Here is a 21,148-nt window from a genome sequence, read left to right on the forward strand (position 1 = left end):
GTGAAGCTCCGAGTTGGGTTCGTGAGCAGCCAATTCCTTCCAAAAAAGGACTTAAAATTTGGAACTGTAAGTAAAGGATAAAGTTTAAATTTGATCAAGATTAGCAGGGAAAAGGGGATTTAAAAACAGAGGTCGATCCCTTTCATTGAACTCTGTAAACGAGGACCGAAGTCTCAATAGTAAAAAGACTGTTTGAAAGTTTGCAAGTCAAATCTAATGCCCCCCTTCTGCAGGGGGAAGGGGGGGAATCACTTTAAGTTTTAAAAACCCTGAGAGACTGTGATTAAAGTAAAGAAGCTCCTTCATTCTGCTGCGGACGCCCCGGGGTGGAAAGGCTAGACTCCATTGTGACATCACAATGGAAGGTGAAACATTTGATTTTCGTTTCCATTGACTCTGTTATTTTGTATCCTGCTGCTGTCTGGACACATTTTAAAGTAGCTAAAAGTATCTGTTACCTCCAGGATTGTCTGTTAAATTCCAAAGGGACTTGGAAAATTTCTTTTACAGCCTGGCTTTTAACAACAAGGAACAGGGGGGCTGTGGGCTGCCTGGGCTGGCACCTGTGGGAGTGGTGGTGGGAATCTGTTTTTCTCTCTCACGCCACTAAACTGTGGGACTGAACTTAAATTTCTTGAGTGCTGACTAACCAGATAAGGGAACTGGAAGACATGGCTCTAAAAGTGCAGCCTTTGAGGAATCAGTAATGAAAATCAGAGACAATACAAATCGTAATACAGAGGGTATAGAAAAATTGAATAAAAAGTTTGAAGATTTAAGTGTTGAACTGAAAGAGGCGAAGAATGAGATTACAACACATGAGACAAGGTTGGCACAGCTTGAGACAGTTAGAGTTTCAGATTTGGAATGAATACAATATGAAAATTCAAATTCTGTTGCATTTCTTCAGATGAAGGAATGGGAATCTCATCTAAGATTGAGAGGGGTCCCTCAATTGGAAGAAGAGCCACTCAAGGAGTGTTTTTTGTGGCGTGGTGGGACTTGAAAAAGGAAGAAGTTGAACTGTGGATAGAAAAAGCCTATAGGTTTGGCCCCAAAAAGGGTTCAAAAATAACTTATGACTGCATAGTGGTCTTCAAGACAAAGGAACAAAGAGATATCATTTTGGGTGGGACTGCAAAAAAGTTTTAAAAATTCAGGATAAACCCATTGTCCTTTTCAAAGAGATTCCTAGACACTTCTTGAACCTGAGATCCAGTTTCACAGAATTGGCAAACATCTTGAGGAGGAAAAATATCTTCTTCAGGTGGGAATTCCCAGAGGGTCTTTCCTTCAAATTTGGAGGAAGAAAGCGAAGAATTAAGACTGTTGGAGAGGACAGATTTCTGCAAAAGTACTCGGTGGAACTTGGACTGGAAAGCCTGCAGCTGCCAGGGGTAGGACATGGCTTTGAGAAATTATTCTTGGAATGTTAATGGCTTAATCTCCTCAGAAAAGGAGACAGGTTTACTATGTTTTGGAAAAGTAGAATTTGGATGTATTTTGTTTACAGGAAACACACATTACAAGGCTACATAGAAAAAATTTATCAAATAAAAAACTCGATCAAGAATTTATTTCTTCAGATAAAGTGAAAAAAGGAGGAGTGGTTTTCTATATCAAAGAAAAATGGAACCCAAAATTGATCTTTAAAGAGGAGGAGGGAAGGTACATTCCAGTGGAAATTACAGCACAAGGCAAAAAATATTTGTTACTGGGAATCTATGCAGCAAATGATGGCAAATCAGAATTTTTTAAAAAACTTGGAAACAAGTCTTTTGGAACACTTGGATTACAAATTAAATTTAATGGGAGATTTGAATGGAGTGGCATCTACCTTACTGGACAGAACTCAGAGGCAGAAAATATTAAATGCTGGCAGACTACCTAAAACTTTCTTTGAAATAACTGACAAATTCGACCTGTCAGACATATGGAGAGTTAGAAATCCAACTGAAAAATACTTCACATTCTATTCAGATGCAAATTTGTCATTTTCGAGAATCGATTATTTATGGATATCCAGAGACCTGTTTCCTAAAGTATCAAAAACGGAAATTTGCCCTAAAACTTGCTCAGATCATAATGCAGTTTTTATGGAATTGAAAATGTCCTTACAGGGTTCTTTCAGATGGAGAATGAATGATTATTTGTTGAGGAGTACCCAAATTGTAAATAAAGCCCCCAAAGCCCTAAAGGACTATTTTGAAATTAATATGAACCAGGGAATGGAAGCAAGGGTTATTTGGGATGCCAGCAAAGCAGTAATGAGAGGATTTCTCATTCAACAAAATTCAATTAGGAGAAAGATACAGAATGAGAAAAAAGATAAAATTCTGGAACAACTAAAAGATCCTTAGAGGCAATCCAAAGAATTTGCAGACACAAAAGGAAATCAAAGCCTTACAGACTCAATACTCACAAATTATTAATCAAGAAATAGAATGGAAACTAAGGAGGATGAGACAAAGGAACTTTGAATCTGCAAATAAATTTGGGAAACTTTTTTAAAAAGAGGCAAAAACAAAGTACTATCACAATTATTGTGACAGAAGGAAAGTCTGTGGAGAACCCTGTGGCATAAGAAGATGTTTTCATAAGTATTATAAACAACTGTATAAAAAGGAGAAAGAAGATCATGCTAAAATTGAGCAATTTATCAAAACTAATGGTTTGCAGAAGATTCCCGAGGGTAAAAAGATCCTACTAAATGGACTAATTACAAGACAGGAAGTGGAATATGTAATAAACTCAATGCAACTTGGCAAGAACCCAGGACCAGATGGTTTATCAGCAAAATACTATAAGATACTGAAAGACTGGCTTATTCAACCATTGTTAGAAGTTTGCAATAAGATTATAGGAGGGGGAAGAGCACCTGAAACCTGGAAGGAAGCTTATATTACTCTGATCCCAAAACAAGATCAAGATAGATCCAATGTCAAAAATTACAGACCAATCTCCCTACTTAATGTGGATTATAAAATTTTTGCAAATATATTGGCCAACAGGCTAAAGAAGGTTATGTCTGAATATATCCATAAGGATCAGGTAGGTTTCCTACCCGGAAGACACATGAATATTAGGAATACTGTAGCTATTTTGGAAACATTGGAAGCAAGAAAGAACTGTAAAGCAATGTTAATGTTTATTGATGCAGAGAAAGCCTTTGACAATGTATCTTGGAGTTTTATGTCACATAATTTAGAAAGTATGGGGGTTGGTCAAGAGTTTTTAAATGGTAACATGAACAAAAAGCTAAACTTATAGTAAAAAATGTGGTATCGGAAGAAATTAGAATTGAGAAGGGAACCAGGCAAGGGTGCCCACTTTCCCCTCTGCTGTTTATTTAGGTCCTTGAGGTCTTGTTAAGTATGATAAGAAAATATGAACAAATTAAAAATATTGTAGTAGGATCCAAACAGTATAAATTAAAAGCCTTTGCTGATGGTTTAGTATTGACATTATAGGATCCAGACTCCAGTGCAGTAAAAGCACTGGAGATGATACAGGAGTTTGGACAGGTAGCGAGATTTAAGTTAAATAAGAGCAAAACCAAAGTACCAGAGAAAAATCTGGATAATGAGGAAAGAAAATCATTACAAGAAAAGACGGGCCTAGTCTTTGTGAAAAAAGTTAAATATCTGGGAGTTAACTTGTCGGGGGGAAATTTGAACTTATATAAAGACAACTATGAGAAATTAAGGAATGAAATTGATCTGGAGATAAGGTCAAATTTAAAATTATCATTAATGGGCCGGATTTCGGTGGTCAAGATGAATGTTTTGCCAAAGATGTTCCCCCCCTCCCAAGCCCTCCCAATTATTGACAATGTGAAATGTTTTAAAGAATGGCAGAAAGCTTTATCTAGATTTATCTGGCAGGGGAAAAACCCCAGAATTAAATATAAATTACTAACAGATTCCAAAGAAAGAGGGGGATTTTCCCTGCCAGATTTGAAGATCTATTTTGAAACAGCAGCGCTTTGCTGGATTAAGGAATGGATACAACTAGAAGAAACTAATGTGTTAGACTTGGAGGAATTTGATAATGTGTTTGGATGGCATGCATATTTATGGTATATAAAGTAAAGGCCCATAATGCTTTTAAAAACCATGTAATTAGGAAACTCTATATAGTGTTTGGATAAAATATAAAGATCTCTTAGAAAGGAAGACACCCATTTGGCTCTCACCAATGGTGAGAGGCAAAGGCCCAGAAAAAGTTAAATATGGAAACCAAATGATATTAAGACCTGCTATTGGAAGACAAAGAGGGTTATAAATTAAAACAATTTGATCAAATTAAAGATAAGATAAATTGGTTACTGTCAGGGAACTGCCATCAGTGCCGGAGGGAGAGAGCAAAATCCAGAGGGATTCCGGAGAGCGTCCCGGGATTGGGAGAGGCAGCCCATCTTCTGGGGAAGAGAATCAGCGTAACACCAGTGGAGAAGGGGGGCAGATGGGGGAAGCGGCGAGGCGGTCCCATGACTCCTTGCCGGGGACCAGCGGGGAGAGTAGAGGTCCTCCGCTGCCTACGCCCTCCTTGCGCAGAAGGCTTTCGCGCAGAGAGAGTAGGAGGAGATTAGGCATCAAAGAGCTTCTTTGCTGGAAGAAGTTTAAGAAACGCCCACTGACGGATTCTGCCAGCGGTTGAGACAGCCACGGATGAGTGGCTGTCCGGACAGAAAAGGTTCACTCAGGCAATCCAGCCAGGTGTTTGCACCGGCTTACGCACGAGCAACCCCTAGAACCATTACAGCAATCCTTCAGTCCCTGACGTTGCTTGTGCGCAGCACCGGAGAGGCAGCACGATGAGCCAAACGGGGCCGGCCGGAGAGACAGAGCAAAAAGCCATGGTGCGAGGTCTGGTCGAGAAGAACCGAGACCTGGAGGCGCATGTCGCTACCCTGTCTGCGCGGCTGGAGGAGATGCACAGGTTAGAGCCACCCCGATAGGGAGGAAGGTCCCAGGGCTGGTACACAAGTTTGGTGGAACGCCCCAAGACTACAATGCCTTCCGGATGGAAATTCAGTACACTTTCGAATTGCAGAAAAACGACTTTGCGGATGACGGGGAGAGGGTGGCTCTCCCCGTCCATTATTGGACATCTGCAGGATGGGGCGCCCGAATGGATCAGGCCCTTGATGGCATCGGGGAATGACGCTTTGAAAGATCTTAAGAAATTCTACCTCGCGATGGATGCGATGTTCTCCAGTGAGATTGAGCAAAGCGTGACACGGAGGGAGCTGATGGGGTGCAAGCAGGGGAGCCTGACTGTCAGAAACTACTGGTCGCGTTTTGCGATGTTAGTCCACAAGCTCGGGTGGGATCTGGACCCTGAACCAGTACAAATGTTGTTTGAAGCGGGTCTGGCCCCCGGAGTGAAAGACGAGTTGTCCCGAGCGCCCCGCCCGCGGTCGATGGATGAACTCACAAAGGCTGTGCTTGCGATTGGTGTACGCCAGGAAGCGCGGGCTCAGGAAAAGCGGGAGATAAGGGCGTTTCCATGACAACCGCATTCCAGAGATGCCGAGGGAGCCTTCCCAGGTGGCGGAGCCGATGGAAATTGATGGAGCGCGCGCGCGCGCGAAGTTTCAAACGCTGGGGAAGGTTGGAAAAGGGAGGGGAAGGAGTGGAAAACTGCCAAGAAGTGTTTCCTCTGTCAGAGGCCGGGACATTTTACAAAGGTCTGCCCTCAACGAAAAGCCTGGCAAGGCATGATGGGGGCTGCAGGCCACGACGATAAGGGGGGGAGAAGAGCAGGTGCAGGGAAACGACAACGCCTGGCTGCCAACCAGCAGGGGCAGCAGCCAGACCAGCAACCAATAGAAGTGCCCCAGCCTGACCCCCCCAAGGCAGCTATAGCCATAGAGGTGGTGCTAGAACTCCCAAATGGGCACCCCGTCAAAGTGGAGGGGCTGCTAGATTCTGGCAGCTCATGTAATTTATTCAGCAGAGACTTCGCTCTGGAGCACCAGCTCCACCTGTTGCCTCTAGATTTTCCCTTGCAGGTGACCACCATCGATGGCAGGGAACTCCTGGGAGGGGAAGTGACACACCAGACACCGCCAATGCGAACGAGTGTCTCCAGACACACGGAAACCATTGCCTTTCACGTGGCCACGCTGGCAGGACCCCCGATAATACTGGGTATGAGCTGGCTGGCAATACATGACCCAGTGGTGTCATGGCATCAGCGGTCGGTCACCTTTGGGTCAGCTTACTGCTTAGAACACTGGGAGGGAAGGAACCAAGGACTGTGGCCAGGGTGGCTGGGGTGGCCCTGGGGCAAAAGAGGGAGGTGCCAACACAATATGCTGATTTGAAGGAGGTCTTCAGCGAGAGGGAGGCAGACAGACTACCCCCCCCACAGGCCATTGGACTGCCAAATCAACCTGCTTCCAGGGGCTCAGTTACCGGTGGGTAAGCTGTATGCCATGTCCGACCGGGAGATGCAGGAGTTGCGGCAGTTTATTGACAAGAACCTGAAGAGAGGTTTCATAAGGGAATCAAAGGCGGTGGGAGGCAGTCCAGTGTTCTTTGTGGACAAAATGAGACTAATCAGCCCAGATGAGTCGTGGATTACAGGGCCCTAAACCTGGTGTCAGAACCCGTGACTTTCCCAATGCCCAGGATTGACGATATTTTGACACGTGTGAGGCAGGGGAAGATTTTTACCAAGCTGGACCTCAGGGGAGCATACAATCTGATTAGGATAAGGGAGGGGGGTGAATGGAAAACAACCATGTTCACCCCCCTGGGGGCTTTTGAGTACTAGTCATGCCATTTGGATTACAATCGGGGTCCGCCTGCTTTCAAGCATTCATGCTCCATGTGTTGGGGCCCCTGCTGTACAAGAATTGCGTAGCCTTTCTGGATGACGTCTTAATCTATTCGGACAATGAAAAGCAACATGTCAGAGACATCAGAGAGGTGCTACAGAGATTGAAGAAGCATCAGTTGTGGGTCAAGCTGGAAAAATGCCAATTCCACGGCAGGGAGGTCGAGTTCTTGGGGTACAGGTTGTCAGACAAAGGACTAGCCATGGATCCAGGCAAGGTGAAGGCAGTGCTGGAATGGAAAGCCCCCAAAAACAGAAAGGATGTGCAGAGGTTCCTAGGCTTCAGCAACTTCTACAGGAAGTTCATAAAGAACTTCGCTCACTTGACAGCGCCCATAACGGATTGTCTTAGTAGCAAAAAGAAGTTCGTGTGGACAAAGGATGTGCAGCAATCCTTTGAAAAACAAAGAAGGCGTTCACCTCGGAAGAGCAGCTCCTGCACGTGGATCTGGAGAAGCCCATGAGACTGGAGACGGACGCGTCCGACCGCGCGATCGGAGCGGTCCTTTTGCAGCCCGGGGCCAAGCAGAACTGGATGCCGTGTGCCTTTTTCTCTAGGAAGCTGAGCAAGTTGGAGCAAAACTACACGGTGTATGACCGAGAACTGCTTGCGATCTATACGGCATTTCAGCAATGGAGACATCTATTGATAGGGGCACAAGATCCAGGTCCGAACTGACCACAAGAACTTGGAATACTGGCGGACCGGGTGAGTGCTCAACCAGAGACAGGTCAGATGGTCTCAGGAGTTCGCCAAGTTTTTCTTCGAGATCTGATACGTGCCGGGAGAGGAAAACGTAAGGGCAGATGCTCTCTCCCGGAAACCGGAGTACATGGAAGGAGAGGGGCCACCAGAGACGAGGCACGTGTTCCCTGAGGACCGGTGGGTGTGGGGGGGAGCATTGGTTGGGAAACGAGAACTGGCAGGGCTCACCAGAGACGATGAGTTTGCTCAGAAAAAATCAGGGAACTCCGGGACGGAAAGGAAGTCAATGGAGGGTTTGAGGAAAAGGAAGGACTACTGTACTTTGAGGGGGAAGGTACTTAGACAACTCCATGACAACCCAACAGCTGGGCACTTTGGACAGCACAAGACCATGCTACTTGTCACCAGGCAGTTCTGGTGGCCAAAGGTGAGGGAAGACGTAAGAGAATATGTATGAGGGTGCGACTGATGCCAGAGGGCAAAGGGGGAAAGGGCTGCCCCTGCGGGGCTACTGGAACCCTTACCTACACCGGAAAGGCCCTGGGAGGCGGTGTCCATTGATTTTATGACAGATCTGCCCAAGTCAAGGGGAAAGACAGCGGTCATGATAGTGGTCAATCTACTGACTAAAATGTGCCATTTCGTAGCTTGCTCACAGATCAGAGGAGACAGCCAGGCTGTTTGTGGATCACATTTTTAGACTGCATGGGACTCCATTGAGGGTAATCTCAGATCGCGGGAAACAATTTACTTCCCGGTTCTGGCGGAGACTCATGAGCTTGCTACAGGTCGAGGTGAGCTTCTCGACGGCGAGGCATCCAGAAACCAACGGACAAGCCGAAAGAGCGAACGGCATACTCCAGCAGTACCTACGCTGCTATGTCAGCGAGAGGCAGAATGATTGGGTAGAGAAATTAGCTTTGGCTGAATTTGCGTACAATAACGCTGAACACGTGTCCACGGGAATTAGCCCTTTCATGGCCAATTACGGGTGTCAGCCTAGGGCCTTCCCGGGGCGGGGGGAGGAAGGATGGAGTGTACCTGCGGCTGAGCAATTTGTGGAGGAAATGGAGGCCTTACACCAGCAATTCAGGCTGAACTTGGAGCGGGCCAAGGAAGACTACAAGAGGCAGGCAGACAGGCACCGTCGGGAGGGGGAGGCCATACGGGTGGGGGACAGGGTGTGGTTGTCGTCCCAAGGATTACCCCTAAAGGGAGGGTGCAAGAAGTTGCAGCTTGGTGGCTGGGGCCGTTTGAGGTAATACAGCAGGTTAACCCCATGGCATTTAAACTCAAGTTGTCTGACAGCATGACATACATCCGGTGTTCCATAGGTCCCTACTTTCACCTTACAGGGAGGGGCAGGAATTCCCGGGACGGGAGGGAGGGGTTACCACCCACCCGCGGGTAGAGGAGAGGGAACACTGTAACGAAGCCATGGAAATACTCGATTCAAGGTGGCGAGGTCGCCAGGTAGAGTACTTGGTAGCCTGGGAGGAGGAACCTAGGTCTGAAAACACTTGGGTCCCGGCTGAATCAATCACTGACGGGTATCTGGTGGAAGAATTCCACGGTTTGTTCCCAGCTAGATTCTGGGAGGAAGAATTTGGACCCACAGACGACGAAGGGGACTTTGTGGGTGTCCCTGCCTCCGAAGAGGAGGGAGGGGAGGTGTCTGAGGGAGAAGGATCAGACTGGGAGGTTCAACCAGCGGGGAGAAGTCCGAGCGGATGGGAGGCTGGTTTTGAATCCTCAGAAGATGATGACAGTTCCTTCAGGGGATTCCCCGCATCGTTGACCGAGGAGAGAGAGGAGGTTGTACCGGAAAATCGCGCCAGGGGTGGGGGTGGGTCCTGAGGAGGAGGTGGATGTCAGGGAACTGCCATCAGTGCTGGAGGGAGAGAGCAAAATCCAGAGGGATTCCGGAGAGCCGGAGAGCGTCCCAGGATTGGGAGAGGCAGCCCATCTTCTGGGGAAGAGAATTAGCGTAACACCAGTGGAGAAGGGGGGCAGATGGGGGAAGCAGCGAGGCGGTCCCATGACTCCTTGCCGGGGACCAGCGGGGAGAGTAGAGGTCCTCCGCTGCCTACGCCCTCCTTGGGCAGAAGGCTTTCTCGTAGAGAGAGTAGGAGAAGACTAGGCGTCAAAGAGCTTCTTTGCTGGAAGAAGTTTAAGAAACACCCACTGACGGATTCTGCCAGCGATTGAGACAGCCACGGATGAGTGGCTGTCCAGACAGACTTCCGGGTTAGTGCCACCGGCAATGGCGGGCTTCCTCTGATCTGGAGGAACCCGATCTGTGAAAATTAGGGTCTGGACCGCCACGGTGAGGCGGAGACCCATCCAAACCACAGGCGGGAGAAGCCTGTGGACCTGGGATTCGGCTGGCACCATTTGCGCCTCCCCTACTCACGGGGAAACCCAACTTCGGGGATCCGGAGCGACGTGGGGTGAGCGGCGCGGTGCTTCGAATCGATTGCTCTTTTTACAGAGTGAAGCCGCATTGCTGTTGTCGGAGAGCATTAACTTTTTTCCTGTGGACAAATTGGACTCTAAACAAGTACCCGTGAGTAGAACGGAAAATTGGATTATTAAATTTCGTAATTTGGCACCGGAGCGGGAAGGTCTAAACAGGAAGTCCGCCTTTCCGCTTTTGTAAATAGTTTGAAGCAAAGATATTACAAGCTAAACTCTGGAAAGTTTAGGAGTCCGGTCGGGACTGGAGATGGCAAGTTGGTCAGATCCTCCTATGCAGGGATGTTTTGACCTTTGGGACATGGTTTTGGGCCAGGAGGAGACTGGAGTGGTCAAGGCCCTTAATTTTGGAGGGGCATTGAAGTATGCTCTGGTATATTTTTTGGATTTTAGTGCTAACCATGGTGAACGGGCTGACCGGCCAAGACAGGGTAAAGACATTCTTAAGTTGCTTCCCCGAGATCTACCCTTCAGAGACAAAGGAAGGAAATTAAGAATAAGACCAGCAGAAGACAAAGTAAAGTGTAGGTACAATTATGAAGAAGATCTCAAGAAAAGAGTTAAGAGTGAAGAAGATCTCCATGGAAAAGAGTTAAGAGCCTCGGACATAAGATCACCTGGTTGATGGACTAGATGGAACAGACAGAAAGGACTGACAGAACTCGGGACCAGGAAGAAGAGACGGTGGATGAAGTTTGGCAGAAATTTTAAAAATTCATTTAGAGAAGTTTTGTAAAATTAATGTATGTTAGGAAAATCTTGGAATGAAACTATTAGGCTTTAGTAGAAATGTTATAAGGAGTTATGTGTAAATAATTTTGATAAGTTGAAAATAAATTCTAGGGTTTTTTCTTTTTATGGTAAGATAAGGTCAAAATAAATTAAGACAATTAAAGGACAGAATATAGTGAAAGATGGAAAGGATTTGCTGAGATAATTAATAATTAGAATACAAAAGAGGGAGGTGTGAGGAGGTCGAGGAAATAAGTTAATGAAGATAAGGATATGGAAATATTGGATTTGTTTTAAGCTTTATTCTTTTGTTCTTGTTTTTGATTTTTGGTGTATTGTATGTTTGGTATTTTTTTATTTTCCTTTTATTGATTTGTATTTTTAATTCTGTTTTTTCGCTTTTCTTGTTTTTCTTTCTTCTTTTTTTCTTGTAACTTTAAACTTCCAATAAATATTACTTTAAAAAAAAAAAAAGTGGCTGTCCGGACAGAAAAGGTTCACTCAGGCAATCCTGAGCAACCCCTAGAACCATTACAGTTACATTATCACCAGATCAATGAATTGTATAAATTAGATAAGAAAAATGGTTTTGCTTCATAAAAAACTAAATTGGAAACAGGAATTGTTGGACTCTAAAGTTAAAAATTTGTCCAAAATGTGTAATTTATTGTTGGAATGGCATACAAAGGATGAACAAGTTAAATCTGTGATGATAGACTGGGCAAGAGATGTGGGACACAACATAATGTTTGAAGACTGGGAAAGATTGTGGAAGAAAGGGGTCAAGGTTCACTGCATGTACAGTGTTAAAGGAAAATATTATTAAAATGATGTATAGATGGTACTTAACCCCTGTAAAATTAGCAAAAATTTACCACAACAGTGATAATTTATGTTGGAAATGTAAAGAAAAAGAAGGTACTTTTTATCACATGTGGTGGACCTGCCCCAAGGTGAAAGACTTCTGAGAGAAGATTTATAATGAACTGAAAAAAATGTTGAAATATACATTTATTAAAAAACCAGACACCTTTCTTCTTGGAATAACAGGTCTGGAATTGCCCAAGAAAGATGTTAAATTGTTTTTGTATGCTACATCTGCAGCAAGAATTTTGTTAGCTAAGAATTGGAAAACACAAGAAGTCCCAACAGTGGAGGAATGGCAGGTGAAGATGATGGTTTTTTCGGAGCTAGCCAACCTGACTGGAAGAGTACCAGGAGGAATGGATGAAATTCAAAGACTATTTTGTTAAATATGCTAAGATAACTTAATTGGAAAAGCTTGCAAATATTAGATAGGCTTAGGATTTAAATATGTAATGTTAGGAATTAATATGTTTAAAGCTAAAATAGAAAGAAAGAAAGATGTTAAGTTAATTATATGAGAAAATTGGTTTTGGAAAACTGTTAAAATGATATACACTGAAATTCAACTAGGGGGATTCGAGGAAGTCACTTAACAATGTTACTAAGATTGGTTAAAATACAGTTGAGATTTACCGTATTTTTCGCTCTATAGGACGCACCCGACCATAGGACGCACCTTGTTTTAGAGGGGGAGAACAAGAAAAAAAAATTCTCCCCCTCTCTGCTCAGCGCCCCTTCAGTGAAGAGGCAGGAGAAATGGAGCCCCTTCTATTTCTCCTCCCGCTTCGCTGAAGGGGCGCTGAGCAGCTCTCCCTCTCTGCTGAAGCCGGGAGAGTCTTGCTCTCCCGCTGCGCTCCAAAGGCTTCAGGCGGCTATCCCTGAAGCCTGGAGAGCGAGAGGGGTCGGTGTGCACCAACCCCTCTTGCTTTCCAGGCTTCAGCGAAAGCAACGCGTAGCCTCCAGAGCGTGGAAGGAGCGCTCCCTCTGTGCTTTGGAGGCTTCACATTGCTATCGCTGAAGCCAAGGAGCCTGCATTCGCTCCATAGGATGCACACACATTTCCCCTTAATTTTTGGAGGGGAAAACGTGCGTCCTACAGAGCAAAAAATATGGTATGTTTGTTTGTTTGTTTAATTTTTTTGGAAAAGCAATAATTTTTTTTGGGGGGGGGACAAAAAAATGCGGCAGCTAGACTGGTGACTGGGAGCGGGTGCCAGGATCATATAACACCGATCCTGAAAGACCTACACTGGCTCCCAGTATGTTTCCAAGCACAATTCAAAGTGTTGGTGCTGCCCTCTAAAGCCCTCAGTCCAGTATACCTGAAGGAGCGTCTCCACCCCCATTGTTCTGCCTGGACACAGGTACAGTGCCGAGAGCCTTCTGGCGGTTCCCTCACTGCAAGAAGTGAAGCCTTCTGAGGAGCGTCAGTGCCGAGAGCCTTCTGGCGGTTCCCTTCACTGCAAGAAGGGAACCAGGCAGAGGGCCTTCTCGGTAGTGGCACCCGCCCTGTGGAACACCCTCCCATCAGATGTCAAAGAGATAAACAACTACCAGACATTTAGAAGACATCTGAAGGCAGCCCTGTTTAGGGAAGTTTTTAATGTGTGACACTTTAATGTATTTTTAATCTTTGTTGGAAGCCGCCCAGAGTGGCTAGGGAAACCCAGGCAGATGGGTGGGGTACAAATAATTTATTATTATTATTATTATTATTATTATTAGGATTAGGATTAGGATTCTGGGCTTCTGATAACAAGTAGGCAACTGTGGACAGATCCTTAAATATACAGCTTGGATTGTGTTTTGGGTGTGTGTTATTTTATTTATATTTATTGTTTATTTATTTAATAAAATTTATTTTTAAAGAACCTGCAAAGTGGTTTACCAAAACAACAAAAAAAAAAAGACACCAAAGCAGTAAAATCAAGAAAAATTAACAATCCTACTTTAATACATACAAAACATTAAGATTAAAATTACTTCAACTTCCTAAGCATCTAGGTATGCTTGCCTAAAGGAGAATGCTTTTAGCAGTTGCCCGAAAAGAGTCTAGCAAAGGCATGTGCTTTATTGCAATAGGCGGGGAATTCCAAAGTGCAGGTGCTGCCACGCTAAACAATGCAGTACAGATATTATGTGGAACATGTAGTAGTGCTTGAAACAACTGAAGAGGAGGTTTATTTATTGTGATTTCACCATGCTCTGTATTATCTGAAAAGGAAAACATTTATTTAAAAAACCGGACTGCACAGCAGCAATCTACTCGCCTGTGAGTCTCATCATGATCAGTGGGACTTATTCCCAAGCCAATGGTGCATAAGATGGGCTGCTATCCTTTGCACCCCTTGCGTCCAACTTGTACCTAAAACTCTGCACAAACCTGCACCAGAGAATTGTAGGGTTGGAAGGGATCCCTGAGTGTCATCTAGGGGCAATGCAGGAATCTCAACTAGACCATCCCTGACCGATGGCCACCCGTCTCCTGTTTTCCCCCTCAGCCAGGACACACAACAACGGAGACTGGAGGTGGGGGGAAAGATAAATTTTGACAATGGGGCAGATTTGTCAGGTGCATGCAGGGCCAGCTTGAAGACTTTACACAGAGAGGAACCCCACCCGCATGTAACGTAACAGGCAGGGAGCCAGCTCAGATAGAGAGAAAGACATGGGGGGGGGGGACAAAAGAGTACCAAAGTCTGTCCATTTTATCGTCTTCGTGATTGTGGCACTAGGGCTCTGGGATGCAGCCAGAGCTCTGGGACCACCCTCCCTAAAATATTTACTTGTCTTCAATGTCTACCACCATTCTATAGTACTGATCCATTTTAAATTAAACACTTTCTCTAAAATTAAAATGGCAGAAGTAATCAGTAGCATACATATGAAAGGAAAGGTGAGAGAATAGTTTCTAATTGATGCAAGGGAGACACAGATAAGCAAGCACACAGAAGTAAATAATCCAAGTGTGGCTTGATGTTATGTCATCGAGTTGTTAAGTGTTATGCTGTTAAGTGAAGCTAAATCCCCACTGACCCATGACAGAGGAAATGAGGCACATTCATTTTATGTTACACGGATAAGATTATTTTAGTACGGTAACCCCATCCTGAGAATGGAGGCTAGCACGTGAGCAATTTCTGCGAAGGTTGGTAATAAATTTCATCCTCAAAATTACTGCAACGTTTTCTCCAGAAGACATTTTCTCTGTATCACTGAAAGCGCTGCAGACACACACACACATTTTTTGTGCGCAATTTTAATTACTTGGAGGCCACTCTGAGAATCTGTATACAGTGGTACCTCGGGTTAAGTACTTAATTCGTTCCAGAGGTCCATTCTTAACCTGAAACTGTTCTTAACCTGAAGCACCACTTTAGCTAATGGGGCCTCCCGCTGCCGCCGCACCCCCGGAGCACAATTTCTGTTCTCAACCTGAAGCAAAGTTCTTAACCTGAGGTACTATTTCTGGGTTAGCGGAGTCTGTAACCTCACGCATATGTAACCTGAAGCGTATGTAACCCGAGGTACCACTCTAAATACTTGGTCATTAAAAATAACATAAAACAAATGCCAACACACAAAAGCATGGTTTTATAAGCTTTGTCACCAGCCTTGGGGAGAGGGGTGGGAATGTACAGTTTGCTGTACTTAGCCTTGAGATGGGAGACTGAAAGGGCTTAAAAAATAAAAAATAAAAGTCTTGTGTCTAGGAATATTCATACAAAAAGCATCAGACTGATTGTCAAGTGTGAACTTCATTAATAGACCCTATTTAAAGGAATTGGTCAGTTAGCCACATTTTTCTCGTCTTCTTTTAATTACTGTCACACAACTGCTTTGGGGGTTGGAAGTGTGGTCAAGCACATAGCGTTCTGGAACTATTAATCAAGCTCCTTTGAGTGTATGTCAGCAAAAGCAATAAATGCAGTAATATTAGCAAAGCTTTCAAACCCTAGAGCTGAGAAGGCAGGTCTGAAAAAATCACTGAGGGCCACGTGTGTAGAAGCAAGCCACGTGGGCTAACTATTAACTAAGCATATTGCATTGATCAGATGCATCAATCAAAATAACTTCCCATCCTCCTCCGTCGTTTGCTCGCCTGACTGCATCCTACCAATGCAAGGGAGACTGGCGGGGGTGGCGGGGGGAGGAGGATCCTACCTTCATGCCGGGGGAAAAATTCCTTTAGGGGTGCATGGTGGGGTGCTTTTATTTTTGGAACAGGGCACTGAAGCAGAAGGTCCCTCTCAGAACCTGGCCTAGGTCTCCATATATGTATGTATGAAATAATAGGCTATAAAGCCTCATTACATAATTACCATTTGTTTCACAGTTCATGCTCTAACCTGCATCCTGCCCTTCTGGAAGTCTGCTTAGGTTCTTCCCCCCCCCCCCAATTGCACCAGGCAACTTCAAACCTGCTCAGGTTATCAAGTGGGGATTGCATCAGTCTGGTGAATCATGCACCTGTTGGTTAATGTGCTCAGGACATCCAAGTTGTCTTGGAGTATAGGCTTTAGAGTAGGAAGTGTGGAACCAGGGGCCCAGAGGCCAAATCCAGCTCTCTGTATCCTGCTTTCAAGACTTTCCTCAGGCCAAGCACACACACACACACACACACACACACACACACACACCGCTTTAGCATAGCTCATCATTAATGCCTGTTTGTGCATGCTTTCTCCCTAATAGATGCACTTTTGCATAAGTTTACTGGCTGGAGTATTGCATTGCGAAATTTGGGGAAATATCCATGGCCTGTCTCTTTTTAGAAATAAGCCATTCATCTTGAGACATACAGTACATGGCACAAGCAGGGGGAAAAGGGTCACTCACAATCACAGGAAATGTTGCATTTGTTCTGTGAGGGCCGCCTCTCATTATAGCACCATTCCTGGCCGCTCAGATGGAATAGCCCATAGTGTGGGACACCCTCTTCTGTCTCGTAGTATTCAGTGTTGTAATTAGCTGGGAATCCAGCCATACAGACATCTGGTAGGGAAGCAAAGTATAAAAACCAGGGACTCAGAGTGTCCTTTCTTTCCTAAAATCAGTTCCCAAACACAGAAACAGAAAAGCATTTTTAAAACTTCTCCAAAAATCCTGCTGTTTAAACACTTTCAAAACATTGACATAAACTTTCTTGGTTTTGACATTCTGAGTTTTGAAATGCTGTTGTTTCTATTTCAGTATTCTTAAAATAGCAATGTTTCTAACAGCTTTTAACATTTTCCTAAAACATTCTGAATTATCCAGTGCTACCTTTAATCTTTAATCTCGGGACGCGGGTGGCGCTGTGGGTAAAAGCCTCAGCGCCTAGGGCTTGCCGATTGAAAGGTCGGCGGTTCGAATCCCTGCGGCGGGGTGCGCTCCCGTTGCTCGGTCCCAGCGCTTGCCAACCTAGCAGTTCGAAAGCACCTCCGGGTGCAAGTAGATAAATAGGGACCACTTACTAGCGGGAAGGTAAACGGCGTTTCCGTGTGCGGCTCTGGCTCGCCAGAGCAGCGATGTCACGCTGGCCACGTGACCCGGAAGTGTCTCCGGACAGCGCTGGCCCCCGGCCTCTTAAGTGAGATGGGCGCACAACCCTAGAGTCTGTCAAGACTGGCCCGTACGGGCAGGGGTACCTTTACCTTTACCTTACCTTTAATCTTGGGGACGTGGGTGGCCACAGAGCCTATGACTTGCGGTTCGAATCCCTGAGACGGGGTGAGCTCCCGTTGCTCGGTCCCTGCTCCTGCCAACCTAGCAGTTCAAAAGCACGTCAAAGTGCAAGTAGATAAATAGGTATCGCTCCAGCAGGAAGGTAAAAGGCGTTTCCGTGCGCTGCTCTGGTTTTCCAGAAGCGGCTAATGGCCACATGACCTGGAAGCTGTACGCCGGCTGCCTTGGCCAATAAAGCAAGATGAGCTCCGCAACCCCAGTCGGTCACGACTGGACCTAACGGTCAGGGGTCCCTTTACCTTTACCTTTACCTTTAATCTTGCAACTGATGAAGTTCATAAAAAATTATTATATCATAAATGTGTCAGCCTTTAAGGTGCCACAAGACTCTTTATTTTCAATCTTGCCTGCTCTGTCAGTTCTAATTTTTCAGATATGCTACATTATTTTAAAATGGTCAAAGATAATAACAATAATACTGTAAACAAAAAACCCAAACAAATCCATATAAATTGCTACACATGTCATCTAGAAATGAGAAACCAAAGGGAGGTTGGGATCCACAACAAATTGGGTGTACATTTATCCTAACCGAGCAGCTGGACATTGTACGTCCAACAAACAAGACTCACATTGTTTTACGTCAATACCGTGAAAGCCATCCAGCCCCAGATCTCTCAGCTTGTAAAACAATTCACAATCCTCAAACTTCCTTGTCTCATTTGCTACCATGAGCAGGCAGAATGACAGAAGATGAAGTGTCTTCATTGCCGCATGTCTCTCAAGTCCAGAGCCTCAGCTTTTTATGGCCCCTGCCTTTGGACTGTAGGCTGCCCAATCCATGTTAAATTGCATCATGAGTTGGTTCCTGTTAGTCCTACTTCAAGTAGCTCTTTTGAAATCATTACTTTCAGTGGCCCCCTCACAGATGTTTGTGATTCTTTTCTTTTTTTTCTTTTTAATATGAGCAAATTAAAAAAAATTCTCAAAGTATGTCCAAATGAGCCAGCCCTTCTCTGGCATCTGATACCTTGTGGTCACATCCCTGGAACTAGGGACAAAGCATGTTTCTCATTTACAGTCAAAATAAATTAAAACAATTATTTAAAAAGATAGTTAAAAAGACTCTTCTTAAAAACCTAAAAATTCCCTTAAAAGAATCAAGTCTTCAAAAAAGTTATATGATCTAAGAAAGTTTAAAATAATCCTTCCAAAAGAATTTAAAAATTATAATGTAGCACCTTAGAGACCAACTGAGTAGTTTTCGTGTGCATGCACACTTCTTCAGATACACTGAAACAGAAGTCACCAGACCCTTCTTCAGGTATATCCAGAACAAACTTAGTTGGTCTCTAAGGTGCTACTGGACATTTTTTAAATTTTTTAATTTATTTCTCTCAGTAGTTAGAGAAATAAAAGAATCAAATCCTCTTTGCCAAAACAGCCCCTATTGGAATCAATGATTCATTCATTCACTTATTCAAGTTATATCCCACTTTGCCAACTCTATAGGAAGAGATTGACTATGTCATTAAGTTATTATTAATTGAGATTAGGAATACACTAGGGATTAGGGGAGAAATTCAGTTCAGTTCTCATTTAAAGGCAAACCTACCAAATCTGCAGTTGCTGAAACAATACAGAAACTGAAACATCCATCCTTCAAAATTCATCCTTCTCTGAATTTCAGCTTCCCAGCCAAAGAATGGGCACCAAAATTCATATACCAAGGTAAGGTGTGTCTAGAAACGCATAAATTAGTTTTGTTTTTTAAAGCATCATGTTAGGGCCAGTGTGGTGTAGTGGTTAAGAGCAGTAGTCTCAGAATCTGGGGAACCAGGTTCGCGTCTCCGCTCCTCCACATGCAGCTGCTGGGTGACCTTGGGCTAGTCACACTTCTCTGAAGTCTCTCAGCCTCACTCACCTCACAGAGTGTTTGTTGTGGGGGAGGAAGGAAAAGGAGAATGTTAGCCACTTTGAGACTCCTTAAAAGGGAGTGAAAGGCGGGATATCAAATCCAAACTCTTCTTCTTCTTCTCTAGGGGAAATTGATTTGCAAAAATGTGTATATTATCATGAGGGCTGTTTTTAATGGCAAACTAATATGGAAATGTGAAGAACTGAACCCAAGCTTGGAAAAATGACAAAAAGAGAGAAATCAAAACAGACAGATCCACACATCCTTAAAACACACACACACACAGAGAGAGAGAGAGAGAGAGAGAGAGAGAGAGAGAGAGATCTCAAGAACAGGTAGTTTCCAGCAACCTTAGCAGCCTTTGAAATTATCAGGAGCAAAATTGGTTTTGTTTTGTTTTAAAAAGAAACAGAACATAGGTTAGGAGTCTATGGTAAGCTCTCAAGTTTTGTAATTTGGAGGACTGTAGTTTTTTGAGATGTTTCTTCAGTAGACTTTCCGAAGGGGTTTCGTCATTGTGCTATTTCAGGTAATAATTTTGGGCTCGCTCTCGCTCTCCCCACTCCATGTCGGCTGACTTCATCTATTTAAAAATAACAAGCTGGTGCTGTCATATTCTCTTATCAGCATACTTTCACCATTTATCTGAGTATTCCGTGGGATGACCCACAGGTTGTTCTCATTAGAGGAGGCCTTTCATCTTTTTTCAGAATCTTCAAATCAAGATCAGTTAAACTGAAGTATTTAATCTAGAGCATTATTTGGGAGGAGATGCCACTTTATGTTCTGTCTGACTAGTGTTAAGAGCAGCATAATTTGTGCAGAGACTCAAAGAGATAAACAGGATGTGCTGCCAATCAGATGGAATACTGTTGTGGTTCCTGGGTTTGAAATGGTCACTTAAAAGTCACATTGTGGACTTTTGGCATGACTGCTTCTCTACAGGAGCTTTGGTGAGAAAAACTCTAATGTTTAAAGTAAAAAAAACCCAATTATGTTAATATGAAACACCCTGACTGAGATATGTTAACGTTGAAAAATGGTATACCAACTCAAGATAGTAAACTAGCTAATATGCAGGATGTGATGGCTTGTGAATGCTCTTCGCAAGAAATGCTTCTGCTCACTCAGAGATACATACATACAGTCTTTATTTTACATATGTACAAGCAGCCCATTACAATCATGCATCCGAATCCTCCGGCTCAGATTCTGGGAGTGGCTTATGCCAGCTCCTTCTCCAACAGAAAAGGCGGGAAAGTTTCACGTGATGCCTCTGCCCCCTCCTCTTTAAACACTCTCCTTTCCTTGGCAGACGGAATAGGCATTGTTTCACTGTGTGCCAGAACTTCCTGTGGTTCTGGTTCAACATCTGTGAGGTGTCCCACCTCCTGGCTTTCCCCTCTTTCCTCAGTCGCCACTTCCTGCCCCCCTCCCTCTGCCTGTCTCTGCTCCTCCCCTGCATTCTCTGGCAATACCATGACACAGGATTATTATTGTATGCAAGTAACAGACCAGGCATATTATCTGCCTGTTATTTGCCTTATCCATGCTCCCTTCCCAGACCCAGTGGCATAGGAAGGTCAGGTGGTACCCGGTGCGGAAAATTTCTTGTCTCCCCCCCACATTGATTTTTAAAAATAAATAAATATTTTTTTGCCTGCAAAAATGGTTTGACTTTATTTCATATTTTTTAACAAAGGAATGTGGATTCTGGGCCTCTGATAACAAGTAGGTGACTTTGGACAGATACTTAAATCTACAGGATGGATTGTGTTTTGCCTTGTGTTATTTTATTTATATTTATTTAATAAAATTTATTTTTAAAAACCTGCAAATTGGTTTACCAAAACAAAAAACACCAAAGCAGTAAAATCAAGAAAAATTAACAATCCTACTGAAACACAAAACAAGACAAAAACAACGAAAACCATCCC

At 44.2% G+C, this 21,148-nt stretch overlaps 1 protein-coding gene across 2 annotated transcripts in view; it reads right to left on the bottom strand.

Annotated features, from left to right (window-relative positions):
* Positions 1–18,867, bottom strand: part of LOC310668157 (lysozyme C, milk isozyme-like) — a 30,595-nt gene extending 11,728 nt beyond the window's left edge. For both annotated transcript variants that reach the window (XM_083421189.1, XM_083421188.1), the window contains exons 1-2: positions 17,926–18,867; positions 16,466–16,621 (exon numbers count right to left, since the gene is read on the bottom strand). In XM_083421189.1, coding sequence (XP_083277315.1) covers positions 16,466–16,621; positions 17,926–18,061 — 292 coding nt within the window. In that variant the 5' untranslated portion in view covers positions 18,062–18,867. The remainder of the gene's footprint in view (positions 1–16,465; positions 16,622–17,925) is intronic.
* Between the last annotated feature and the right edge of the window lie 2,281 nt (positions 18,868–21,148).

This window comes from Podarcis tiliguerta (assembly GCF_965153285.1).
Source record: "Podarcis tiliguerta genome assembly, chromosome: 17".
Lineage (NCBI taxonomy): Eukaryota > Metazoa > Chordata > Lepidosauria > Squamata > Lacertidae > Podarcis > Podarcis tiliguerta.